The sequence below is a fragment of the Anser anser genome, assembly GCF_964211835.1.
Source record: "Anser anser genome assembly, chromosome: 2".
In the NCBI taxonomy this organism is placed as follows: domain Eukaryota; kingdom Metazoa; phylum Chordata; class Aves; order Anseriformes; family Anatidae; genus Anser; species Anser anser.
Genome location: NC_139721.1, coordinates 109,419,125 through 109,432,338, shown reverse-complemented (window position 1 = coordinate 109,432,338; position 13,214 = coordinate 109,419,125). Strand labels below are relative to the sequence as shown.

The 13,214-nt window shown below is 44.6% G+C and overlaps 1 protein-coding gene across 1 annotated transcript in view; it reads left to right on the top strand.

The window, feature by feature from the left end:
- Positions 1-13,214, top strand: part of JARID2 (jumonji and AT-rich interaction domain containing 2) — a 211,172-nt gene that overhangs the window by 109,245 nt on the left and 88,713 nt on the right. The window contains exon 3 of the mRNA XM_083827018.1: positions 10,365-10,506. Coding sequence (XP_083683144.1) covers positions 10,365-10,506 — 142 coding nt within the window. The remainder of the gene's footprint in view (positions 1-10,364; positions 10,507-13,214) is intronic.

Below are 13,214 nucleotides of genomic sequence, written 5' to 3'. Positions count from 1 at the left end.
AGGGCTTTCTGATGCTTCTGTCATCCTTCTCCCTTTTCTTCTTCTGCTTTGTTAGAGCTCTTTCCCTTCTGGAGTCTGGTGTTTTGCTGGCTGGTGGGCTGTGGGTAAGAAGTCAAGCCGTAGAAGCCCTTTGGCCATTAAATTCGATGTGACCGCACTAAAGAAGCGACTCGGGCTGCCTCCTCTCACAGCCCCTGGTTCTGCATGCACACGCCTGTGTTTCGGAGTGCCAGAAGCTGGGGGCTGCTGCAGAAGGGGCTGCGAGGCCAGGCAGGTCCCTGGCACCGGGTGCACCCGCTGGTGGCCCCCTCGCAGCCGGGAGCGTGACTCCCGTTGGAGCAGCGGGCATTTTGTCACGTCTGTCCGCTGCGAGACCCCGAGCCCAGCCCGTTTCAATAAGCTGTCATTGCAGATCAGTAGGAACCACGCTTCGTTAGAGGAAAAGTGTGTAACAAATGTTAATCAAGATGCTGGTTTGCTGTTGTATCCAGTTTCACGCAGATACGCTGTTTTCAAATTATACAGTCTGTAAGGGTTTCCTAGAAATTGGAACGAATAGAAGCAAGCTGTGCTAAGCCTTTGGGTTTTAGCTGCACGTCTCTCCTTTTTAAGGCTCTCACGTATTCATTGCTAGCAGTGAAACACTGTATGCCTGTTTATTTCCCTTGTTGTTTTATTTGCACATTCGTATGTTATATTTTCTTCCAATTAGCAGACTCTTCCTTGCTTCAGCATGTTTGCCTTTACCTTCCTTCTCCCTCCTTCATTTATACTCTGTGGAGACACATTTGCTAATTTTTTCTTTCTAGTGTAGAATAGCTGTTATCTAGAGACATGCTCTTGGCATAGCTTTCCCTCTCATGTTACTTAAAATTCCAGAATGGCTTTTTTTATTTTTACTAATCTGCCTCGTCCCTCGATGCCAAGGTAGGGGTGTTTCTGAAGTGAGGATTTATTGTTCCTTTGTCCATCCATTCCTAGTGGAAGTTTGACTGTGAAAGAAGGTAAGGTCTAGACTTCTCGACTGAGTCTAAAAGCATATCCCTGTGATGCTGAGGGTGGGAAAGAATTGATGAAACAATGGTAGTTATTTTAAAATTAGGACAGGTCTGTAGAAGTGATTCAAAAGGCGAAGAAATTGCCCTCACCCCGTGCTCAATGTAGGTGACAAAAGGCTAAAATGTGCTCTCCCTCATATGAGGGGTTTCTTGTGAAGAACAGGCAAAAATACATTAGAAAGGGAGTCGCTAACTTTTCTTCAAATAACTGTCAAAGATATTTAAACCAAACAAAAATGGAAGAAAAAAAACATTTAAAAATGAAATACGTTCTTTTGCAGGCGCATTGGGGGTTTCCTTTTACTCTCTTCTCTCATGGGATATTACCCCATGGTTCTCCATTCGGCCATAAAATTCCCCAGAAAACAGAGGATAAACAAGACATGATGGTTTTGGCATAAAGAACAAAGAATAATTTATTCATGTGTCACTGATGATTTTGTTAATACCTGAGAACTTACTCAGACTTTTCTCTATCTTGGTGATGATGCACATTTTTCTATCACTGATATCCTTCGCTGAAAAGAGAGAAATTGCTCCTGTGGACCTGCTTGTGCCTGTGATTTCAAATAAAACGTGCATTTAATCTGTCTCCAGATTGCATATGTTATTACCGAGCAAGAAAGGAGATGCCCTGTAGGACAGATGTCCTTGGCATAGCTGCAAATCAAAAGGCATTTGGTCTCCTTGGGGACAAATAAAGCCATTCTGTCCGGTGCCAAAACCAACACGAGGCACATGCCACTTAGGGATTTCAGTTATGACCCCTCATCCCGCATGGTGCTGTCTGTACACCTCCGGGCCCTTGAGGTTGGTCTCGCCACCTTTACCTTCCAGGTGAGCGAGCTGCAGCGCATGGAGGGGAGGGGACCTGGTCCAGGGCCACCAGCAGGACACAGGGGTCCAGCTCCCTGCATCCTAACCTGCAAATGTTTTTTTTTTCCATGCCTTTTCCAGCAGTGTCTCTCTGAACAGCAGAAGTCCACAGCTAGGACCTTGCCTCTGGAGTCCTGTTGCTCCTCTGAAGCTCTCTGATTGCAGTCGGGACTCAAAGAGGGGCTGGGGGACGGAGGCGGCTGCAAGCTGTGCACATCAAATGCTGCTACTCCTTGGCAACACGCAGGACGAGGACACGGCGCTCGTTTCCCCGGCGCCAGCAGCGAGTGCTTATAGTACTATAAAATTAACTCTGTTTCTGTTTGTCAAAACTTATGACCTTTACACGGCCTGGTACCTACTTATTAGAAAAGCTGCCACTCTCCCCTTATCACACTGCTCCAGTAGCAATTGGGAGAAGCTCGATAGCACAACGCTACCGATATAACAGATAGGGAGCAGCTGGCGGAGTGTTTGCCATCAGCTCTCTTTTCCTCCCCTCTGTTCTACTTCATTCACGAGAGCCCCAACAGCCTCAGCTCGTGCTTCAGTTTTCGGACGCAGCACAACCATTTGGAGTTTTTTTTTCTTTCTCTCTCTCTCTCTTTTTTTTTTAAAGTTGGAGGGTTGTGCAGAAACGCAAGGTAGTTATTTGTTGGTTTTACCTCCAACTTAACTCTTTTTAATTAGTAAGAAGGGGATTTAGGAGAAACCTATTTGTTCCCCAGTGTTTTGGAGTGAGCATTATTGCTTGCTTCTTCTTCACCTGTGATGAAAATACCTGCCCTGCTTTGAAAACTGCTGTTTCCAAACTTGTCCGGACCACACCTCCATGGAGCCCAGGCTAATCACCTCCATTCTGTCCTATTAAAAAAACAAGGTGCCAGAAGTGTCAGTGTGTCTTGCTTGGGGGAAACAGGTGGTCTGATTTTTCACTGTGTCCTTACAAGCTGAGAAATGTCTTTAATCAGCGAGGTGTGTCCCTTTGAATGGATTTTTTTTTTTTTGTATAAACATACAATAATGGAAATGTAGGCTTTGAGTGAGGTTTTTCTCTGGGTAATATGTTGCAAGTGCTGGTTCCTTTATTTATTATTATTATTTATTTCTTCCAGATGCATATTTCATAAATAAAACTGAGCCTTGTACTATGGCCTGGGGTGGTTTCCCGACAGAATTAAATTAGGTTCGTTTTTGGCTGTTATGTCCTTGTTTCTACCAGTTTAATACAAAAAAGAAACAAACAGCAACAACAAAAAACCACCAGCAACCTAAAGCCGAAGAAAAGCAGAACTTAAAGAAGTTGTGTTAAAGCATCAGAACAATGTAATTTCAATTAATGATGCTAACAGGTACTTGATAATTGGCTCATAGGTAGGGAACGAAGTCACGTGAATGTCTTTGCTTGCTTAATAGCAATTTTGGATGGAGATGTAATGAGAGTAAGGAGCTTCTTTCAACTTGTGTTATTTAATCACTTCTCTTTGGTGATCTTGTCTTTCGACAAGCTGACAAAAACATCTTGTGCTGTAATGTCATTCTTGCCTGGCTTCCACAGTAATGATGTATATCCACATCTGAAAGCACTGTCCCGGTCGTTTACAAAGCCTGTGCAAGCTATTTGCTAACAGATTTTGGCACAACAGTACTACTTGATGCCTGTGCTCGCTTATGTACCACAATCAACCTAATGTCCAGTGGCTTGTCATCTGAAAAGCCCACTTACTGTTAACTACCATTAGAGTGGCAATACAGGGCATCATGTGGTGTAAACAATGACTGCTTCATGCTGTGGGCTGCTTTTTTTTTTGTTTTTTTTTTTCTCTTAGAGATGGAAAACTGCTGTAGTTCTGTATTACCAAGTGAGATGAAAATAGCATTTTTAATGACATCTACACTTAAAAAAAAAAAAAACAGATAGGTATCTCTTATCCCAGAGATTTTTTTAAAAAAAAATGTTACTACCATGAAAACCCAGTTCTTTAGTCTCTAAGACAACCGTGGCATGAAAATAGGCCTTATTTTCGAGGCGTGTTGTCTGTTTAATATGTAATGTGATACCTTGTCATGCTGTGACAATGTGACAGATGGCATTTGCACTGTAAAACTAAATTATCTTTTGTGCATAGCTATACAACAGCTAAATACAGTAACTCCGTACAATGTGCTGATTAATGCAGGCTGTTGCAGATGTTTTAGAGATACCGGGATGTTTTAACTTGGCGTCAAATGATTAATGGTTTTATTTAACATGCCTACCAAGCTTTTGGTAGTGTTTCAGCTTGTATTCTGGCATGTAAGGGCTTTTGGGAAGAGGAAGGTATTTAGGGTTGTTGACAATGGGATGTGAATTTGTATTGTCTTGCAGCTGTTTGTCTGTTACTTGGAAAATGGGCAAGGGCTATTCAGTGAGGATGCTTTGCAAGTAAACTTGTGTGCAACATTACAGCTTGTAATACACTGTTAAGTCCTGTGGTGCTTAGGCAGGAGGAAAGCAGAGTACGGGGAGGCTTTGGTTTACTTTATGTTGGTTTTCATACAGAACATTATCTGCTTGAAACTACAGGTAGTGGAAATACCTCGAGAGCCAAAGGCGGTACCTTTATTTCTCCGTATCGTGCGTGCAGGATTCAACACTGGTAGAGTGACACAGTGCAGAGATACCCAAGAGCTTGCCCCTTTTCAGCGGCACACGCCTGTCAGCCCGGGTGTGTGTGGTTACTTGCTGCTGCAACTTTCCTAAAAGGGATGCTGCAGAAAGAAGTAAATTGCTATTTCTGTGTATTTTTTTTCTACGAAGCTTTCCTGTATGATGCCGAGACTGCACAGCTGAAGCTGGGACAGGCAAGTCAATCAGCAAACAAAGCTTGAGCTCCGTGCTGACGCAGCTAAGATCTGCTACTATTATGTACTATTGCGTGCCCCATAAATAACGCTGTCATCCTGGCGCGCGGAGGACGCTGCTTCGAGTAAATCCACTTTTTTAGCTTCTTGTAACTTGTCTTTATTTGATTTGCCAATTGCCCTGGAAACTGGGCCTTTGTACCGGCCGGCAGCGACTCAGCTTGCAGCGCGTGGGGAAGAATGCAAAGGGGGAGGCAAACTCCGTATCTCTTGGCATCGGCCGTGGTCAAGACACACCGGGGAGCCCAGCTGTGGATTTCAGGTGTAGCAGGGATCTACACCACGGCTTCCCTGCCACGCAGTGGCTGGTGTGAGGTCCTCATCCCGTACAGAAAGCTGTGAACGCGGTCGTGTTGAAATGCCCCCCTTTTAAGGTCATTTTTAGTTCCTTTGGCTTGTGTTTGAGCGTTGCTGACTGCTGATTTTCTGTCGTGATGGCTTTGTGGGTTGCCTCCGCCTGTGAGAACTGACTGGAAATACAAGTGAGTGCTTTTCGTTTCCTGAGCCGCCTGAGCGTGGGGAAACAGCTAACTAAAGTAGGTGTTGCTCTCTTGTTGCAAGAGGTCACGGAAACGTTCGTATTCAGATGCCTTATTGGCATTAGAGTAAGTGATGCAGAAACAGTGTTTTGGAAACATTGTGAAAGTCCCTTCACCCAAGCACTGCATCCGACTCACCACGTGATGCTGAGATTTGTTCAGATGCTCCCCGTTGGTTTCCTGATTATTCAGTTGCTTAAATAATGAAGAACATACCAGTAATTGTAATCTTATCTATTCTTAAAACCGACCAACTAACCTCAACCCCTTCCTTGCATTTTTTTCCATCTTTCCTTAACGTTGCTCCTTTCTGTTTTTCTCTTCCTCCCCTGTTCCCACCCTGTGTATTTGTACTTCTGCGGCGTTTTGTTGTGCAGTGTGCTCCCGGGTACTCAGATTTTCACATCGTGTTCAGTGAGCCTGGTGCTCCCGAGACCTGCCCTGTGTGTGCCTGTCAGACATTTCTCCAGGTGTCCAGAAATGTGTTAGATCCTGGCTCGAGCATAGAGTTGTAGATTGCTGCTAAAATTGTGTGAGTATCACCAAATTTGGTAAGGTTAGTAAATCTGTACTGGTATAAATTAAGCCCTGCCTGCACTGGAACAGCAAGTCTACTTGCCTAGACTGTTAGGAGAAGCAATCCTCTTAAGTCAGTGCAAGCCCCCTAATGTAAACTCATTTAAGCTGATTTAACTGCTTTTCACACACACTGTTTTTGGTGAAAGGGACCTGGCCATCGCTGGAGGAGGCTCAGCAAGGCCCCTGCTCATTTAACAACCACCCATCGAGAAGCCAACGGGCTACCGAGGTGCTGCGGGACCTCGGGGGGAGCACGCTCTGCTAACGTAACGCCACTACCTCCGTATTCTGCCCAGCACAGCAGGTATGGCCCTGAGCAGCTCCCGCAGGGCACCGAGAGCTGGTGAGACAGCCAGAGGGTGGAAAAACAAACGAGCAAACAGACTCATAGCCACGGCTGGATTTGAAAACGTTCAGGCTGTGAAAGGCAAGTGAAAAAGGAGCTAACAGGAGTGCAGTCTCTTTAACACCGACTGGTGTGCAGAAGGCAGAGAGGGATCTTCTGCTTTCCCCAGCTTTGTAACAGGGCGGACGTAATACTTGCATCTGCTGTTTTCTCAGTGCAGTTAGAAGCTGATAAACGGATTCTTTTTTTTTTCTTTTAAAGCAGCGTGCAGTTTGCTATCACAGGTTATGCAGCAGTTTAAAAAAGGATTCAGCAAAACTGTGAAAGTTGACATTCATGTGTCTAAGATGCATTTTAGAAAGGATGTTAAAATCTCTGCAGCTCACTTTTAAGCTAACCTTTTTAATTACTAGGAATTAGTAGCTGGCCTTTCTTTCAAAGCATCTAGTCTTGATCTGTTGAAGCCAGAATAGCCAATTTAAGGGACCATTTGATATGTGAGTTTCTGTATTTCTGACTTAGTTAAGTAATCCGTTATTAGTGACTCAGTTAAAGCAGTGTTTATTCAGTGCCTTTGAGCCGTTCATGTGTTTCAGTTCCTTTTAAACTTTGGCAGCAAATACGTACTGCTTCTCTGTTCGTATGAATTATGATTTCATGTAAGTCATTTTCATATGAAATTCTACACCCACATATAATCCAAGTTCAAATTTAAATTTAATGACATTTAGTTTTTAAAAAAATATTAAAAGTATAATATGACGTCTAAAACAAACACTTTTTTTGCTCAATACTACAGGAATAAAATTTATTTTTATTAACTCTGATTTACTCTGCTCATTATTCAGGCCTCGTGTTCAGTCCCAAGCCCGGCTGCCGGGGGAGAAGGCAACGAGAGCTGGGGCTGAGCAGAGCCCGGTGGGCAATGGGCAGGCAGCCTGTGCCAGCTCCCTGGCTGCTGAGAGCCCGACCGGTCACGGGATGTGCCGTGAGCCAGGGCTCGCTTGCATCATGGTTTTAGAGGTTGAAGGGCACAGAGAAGCAGCAGTGGAACTCTTGTCCCTTCGATTTTTTTTATTTGGCTCTTCAATGGCTTGCCGGTTCCTCGGCTGCTGCTGCGTGTTCTGAAGTAGCTGGATTAAAAAGTGGTTCGGCTCTTCAGGCTATGCAAAAGAGCATTTTCTTGCTCAGTTGCTTCTCCCTCTTCGCGTTCGTGCCGTATGCAGCACTTTGCTTTTAAGAACCATGAATGCCTGCTGCTTCCTCTTGCTCGGTGAACTTTGGAGAGCCAAACTCAAGCGGACCACCAAGAGCCAGACTCTGTCCCCGCAGCACACCAGCAGACCCGCACACGCAGCCAGCTGCACCGGCGGCAGCTCATTAAGGGCGATGAGGGTGCCCGAGTGTCTCCCCACACACCAGCAGGGTCCTCGCCCTGTCCTGCGACACCCCTGGGCCTCCAGCCCCCGATAGCTCCTGGTGGGTGCACGGCGGCGAAGAGCGCTGTTTATCGCAGTGGGAGAGAGCAGGAGCGGCATTTGGAGGGAAAGGTATCTGGGGGCAAACCGAATGCACTCGATATAAAAATGATGGAGTGACAATAAACTTTCTAGCAGCCTAATTCAGCATGTGCTTTCTCGCCACTGCTTGGGAGGAGACGGCTCCCGTGGACTGTGGATGTCTGTGCCTTTCATCACTGCTGAGGGAATTTTGCAATTATGCTGACCCTGAAAAGCTGTAGAACATGACAACCGCTCCCGTTATTTATCAGTAGCTCTCATTCGCAGTTTTATGCCTCCGTTTTAGGGCACTTGTTTTAATTGGTTTCAGCTGATGATAGCTAACTTCGGTTATCTGCGATATCACTGCGTTTGGGGATGGTGCCGGTTATGATGAATAATAGTAGACAAACCAATATTTCTCCTTAAGGGGCACAAATCATGCTTGTCTTCCAAGTGCACTGATGGCTTGGCAGGGAGAAAGGATGAATAGAAATTGCCTTCCAAGTGCATGCAAGTTGACAGCCCAAAAGGTGATTTTCTTGACTCATATACTTCAGTTTGCTGGGTTTTACATATGGCAAGGCTCCAGAACAAATATTGCTTTTGGAAAAGCTAATCAAATTCTGTCATAGGAGTTAAGTTACTGAGTATCGGGCCTCAAATGATATGCTTGATTTAGACTTCTCTGGAGTTTAAAAATGGTAAATTTTATCAGCAGTAGTTTCATGGAAAAACGCGGAGCAAAAGTTGAATCACGTTTAAGAATAAACTCGGTCACTACTGCTTCCAGTGAGGGTGCATTCAGCATAAAATCAAAGTGTTTAATGTTTTTTTAAAAAGCTCTGCTTCAGTTCCTCTGAAATACGTAGAAGGAATGCTGTCACCCCCCGTCGCATCGCTGGGTTGCATTGCAAACCCCATGGAAGTATCAAATACTAAAACCTGTTAGATCACAATTTGAGATCTCCTTAATGGAAAGGAAAACACCCCAAGCAATTTAACAAAAGGGGGGTAAAATTGTAAGTGTGGTCATTTAGCTTGGCTGTGTCAGTCTCAGGCTGGTTAGAAGAGATGTTTTAATACAGAAATCAGTGCCTAACTCAGTTTAGACTTTTCTCTTGTGGGGTTCATATGGGGGGGGAAAAAAATGAGTTAACTGCATCTTTCCCACCAAAAAATAAAAATTAAAAAAAATCCAGGCTTCTGCTTTATAAGTCATATCATAGGAACAGCATCCACAGCACCGTGTAGCTTCCCCAACTCCAAGTCGTGCTCGGGACTTTCTGTGAAGACGAGCTTGGCAGGATGCTGGGTTCCGTGACAAGCACACTGATAGCGCTGAGTGGTGTTTTCCTGAAAACAGAGCGCCTGACACGGCGTAGTGCTGATGCAGTGCTTGCGGTGCGTTGGGAACTGCTGGTATTAGTAAGCGTTTTGGGGGTTGTTCTCATACCAGCCTTGCCGCTCAGCTTCTGGTGGAAGCAGCCTCCCCCCTCCCTGCTTTCTTCCTAAGGTGCAATTAGAGAAAGGGCTGCTGAAGTGACCGAGGGAGGGAGGTCCCACCAGCATTCTTCTGAGGAACTAAAGCCATGAGACAAAGTTTTGTAATGCCATTTACTGAAGCATTTTGATGGAGAGATGGGAAAGCGTTCTTCTGGATAAAGTTACAACTCATGCTGAGCTGATAATGTTGTTAGTAATTTTCTTCCCTCTAATCATAAAATTTATTTAGGAATATATTACTCCTTTAATTCCTTCTTAAGTCTGAGTGGCTTCTCTATCTGCTGTTGTTTTGGAAGAGTCAAGTCATATTGTATTTATAGCTTTGAGCAGAATAAGCAAAATTTGTTGAACAGTATGCTTATGCAGGGCCCGATGCTTTCTGCCATCTATGGGACTTTGCTTGCTATGCTGTTCTTCCAGCAGGGAAAAGGCACAAAGCATCGGGCAGCTGTGGCATACGCTTCCCCTGCCCTGTGCACCGTTGCCTGTGGTCGGGAGTTTCTGTGTCTGAGTGATGCTGGGTCAGAAGATTCAGAATCGGGAAACGGCTGTTTGATGTTATCTCCTTTGGGATTTAGGATTTTTTGTTCAAAGGGTCGTAAATTGCTATCATTGGAAACAGGAGAATGAAGCGCGAGAAGACGACAAATTAATTAAACGGCAGATTAATTTTATACTGATCTACAGATAAGTGAAAAAGATTCTCATCTGTGGCAGTCAACAGGCCGCCTACAACACAGGGATGAGTTTATGACTCTAAGCTGTGCCCCTTTTAGCGTAAGGGATGTGACGAGATTATAAATGTGATTGCAAACACCTGTAGTATAGCCGTTTGGAACTGCTGGCTTACAGTTAACCAAATCAGAAACATGCAATCAGCCAGTTTCTTGTTGAAGTACCTCTGTGCAAAATCAATGTTATCAGCATAGCTTTTTGCAAGACGATTGCTTTGGGAGTCGACTCTCTATTTTACTGCAATGCATGAATTTTTATAAAATCCATTTGGCACTGGTTATGCAGGTTTTGAATGTTGTGTTCTACTTTGTCGTGTTTGCAGGTCTTCTCACTAATGGCCAATCTAAAGGATTAGGACCGGGATCAGAGCAGCTGGAGAATGAGAAGGACGATGCATCGCAAGTGTCTTCAACGAGCAACGATGTTAGTTCTTCGGATTTCGAAGAGGGGCCCTCAAGGAAAAGGTCAGTAGAGCGTTATGATTAAAGAAGTAGCCTTTCTGCTTTGTCCCTTTCGTGCTATAAGGTTGTGGTTACGTTATCAGTAAGGTTGCAAATACTGCCCCACCATAAACAGACTTTCCAGCATAGAGTCCTTCTGTTAACAGTGAGGAAACAATGAATTTTGGCTTCATCCATCAGTATAGACAGTGCTTGCTGTTTTTTTTTTTTTTGAAAAATATATAAAAAGTTGTTTTGCAGTAGGTGATTGCTGAATTATATGCCTTAGTACTCTCCTCCTGCCTCCCCTCCCCTCCCCGTGGCATCTCAGGGACGTATCAATGTGTGTGTAATTTCAAGGAAAGCATCGCTGAAGTAGTGTTATTATTGTTATTTTTAATTTTCCGTGAAGGAAACCATGTTAAGTTTAAAAAAAAAAAAAAAAAAAAGGAAAAGAACATGCTTCTGAAAAGAGAAACTGGAGTAATGTAGTGTTGTGGGTATCGGTTGCAAAGGACTGCTTTGAGATAATGCTGTGGTAAGCTGCCTCCTCTTTCCTAGAAGTCAGTTATGAAGTCCTTGTTGAACTCTTATGAGTTCTTACCCTGCATGTACAAAATGTGGGTTAAAATTGTAGGACTCCAGCCAATCTCTTGCAGAAAATATGCTGAAAATGCAGGCAGAGGCTGGGAGTTGTCCCCTGTATGAAGTGAGAACCAAAACAGGCTGACTGAAAAATGCCATTTAAAAGAGAGAAATGGAAAATGCTTTCTCAACCTTTTTTTTCCTCCACACTCCTCTCACCCTAGTCCTAATCCAATGTGAACCATAAAATAAAGTCCTCTTTAAAACAAAAGAAATGTTCTGTGTGACCTTATGATTTCCCTGGGTAGCCCGATATGGGGTGAGGAGGGTGGTGCCTTTCCTGGCACCAGTCCCCATACCTCCTACCCCTGTCCCGACAAGTTTTTCTTCACTCGTCCAAAGCACCAAACCCAAAATCTAGCTCCAAATATGCCTACTAGCCCCTCTGGTGCGGTGTGTCATAATAAAAATCTGTGCTATTTTCCGTACTGGTAGAAATTTTGTAAGGCTTACTGCATCCTACTGCAGGTCAGGGGAAAAATATCTGCAAAAATATATATATATATAAATATTTAATAAAAATATTTATTTTTGGCTTTATGAATTATAACAGAGGCTTGAAAATGATTTCTGCTCTAGAAATTTAGGTGTAATAGCCCTGGGAGACAGTGCCTATCGTTTCATGGTGTTGCCACCGATGCTGGCAGGTTATCTTCTGGAATTTTGCTGCCCTCTGTGCCTGCCCTGTCCCCTCTGTTCAGTGCCCTCGTTCCTCAGCCGTGCTGATACAACCGCTTGCAGTGTCACAGGATGAGTAGCTTGAAGGAGCTGGTTAGGATTAAAAGCAATAGCGGGAGGAAGATGGATTTAGGCTTTTTGCCAGGGTTCTTTATTTTTAACCTGCGTGAGTTTTCATCTCTTGTTCACAGCGTGGCTGCAGGAGCAGCTGCCAGTGCCACCGAGTGGGCATCACCTCCTCCCCTCTGGGGACACGGAGGGGTGCGAGGAGGGGCAGGAGGTGGCTGTCTCTTACCATGTCCCTGCGTCTAATGCCCTGCACAGCTCAGCTGCGGAGAGGAGTGGGATTGCTGCGCCACCAAACCCAAGAAACTGCATTTCAGTGTTGCAGGAGAAATTTTTCTGAAGGGATACCTGCTAGTTTTGGCTGTGGGATTCCAATGGTGGGAAGCAGCTGGATGGTTCAGGCCCATGACTGGTTCACTTACTGGACGCTAATTCTTCAGACTTGAAAAATAATAGGGAACTCCAGTGCCTTCGGTACTTTCCAGGCTAAAAACAAAACAAAAACAGAAGCCAAGATGAAAAATGTCTTTCTGTCTTTTGTGGAAGACAAGGCACCCTTTCAGTTCTTTATGCATCACGAGCCGTTGAAATAGCGTTAGTTTTGCTGCCGCAGTCGCTGCGAAGGAGAACGTTCCTGTTTTGTTTCCTTTTACACCCAACACGGACTTTTATCTTTCTTCCTCTCCTAGCTTCCTCTTTGCAGACATACCTCTTCTGGACTCCTTCTCTTAACTTCTCTGAAGCTGTGCTGCAGCAGGCTGAGCGTTTTGGTGTTGTCCTTTCTTCTCTCTCTCCCTCTCTCTCATTTTTTGCTTAGCTGCATACGTAATCATTCTTTGATCCAGGTCATCTTGGGAACCCACGGAGCTGTGTCAGGAATACTGGGCGGGCAAAAGATGTGCAGGAGAAAGAGGAATGGGGATGAGATTCGAAATGGCCGCTGAGCTAAACTTGTCTGGCATGGAGGAGGATGTCAATAGGATCGTTGCCTGAGCTGATCAAGCTTTGTGAAATCGTGTCCTCCTCGTCTTCCCCCTGGGCTTTCTCAAAATCAAACTTTTCGATCGTTGGCTCAGCAGTGTGTACAACTATTGGTGCTCTAGTGCTAAAATGCACTTGTAAGCACTCGAGCTGCAGCGTGTACTTTCTGCATTTTTTTCCCCTCCCCAGACCGGAGTTGCACGTTTGTTTGTCTTCTACTGGTCCTGTAGCAGGACCCAGTTTATTTAGTAGTTGAAAGCTGTGGTTTGACCTTGCAGTTCTTCAGTGTAATGACAGGCTGGTACTGTGGAGGCAAACAAACAGTCTCTTCCCAGTTTCTTGTTCCTTCTTCTTACTGTCTG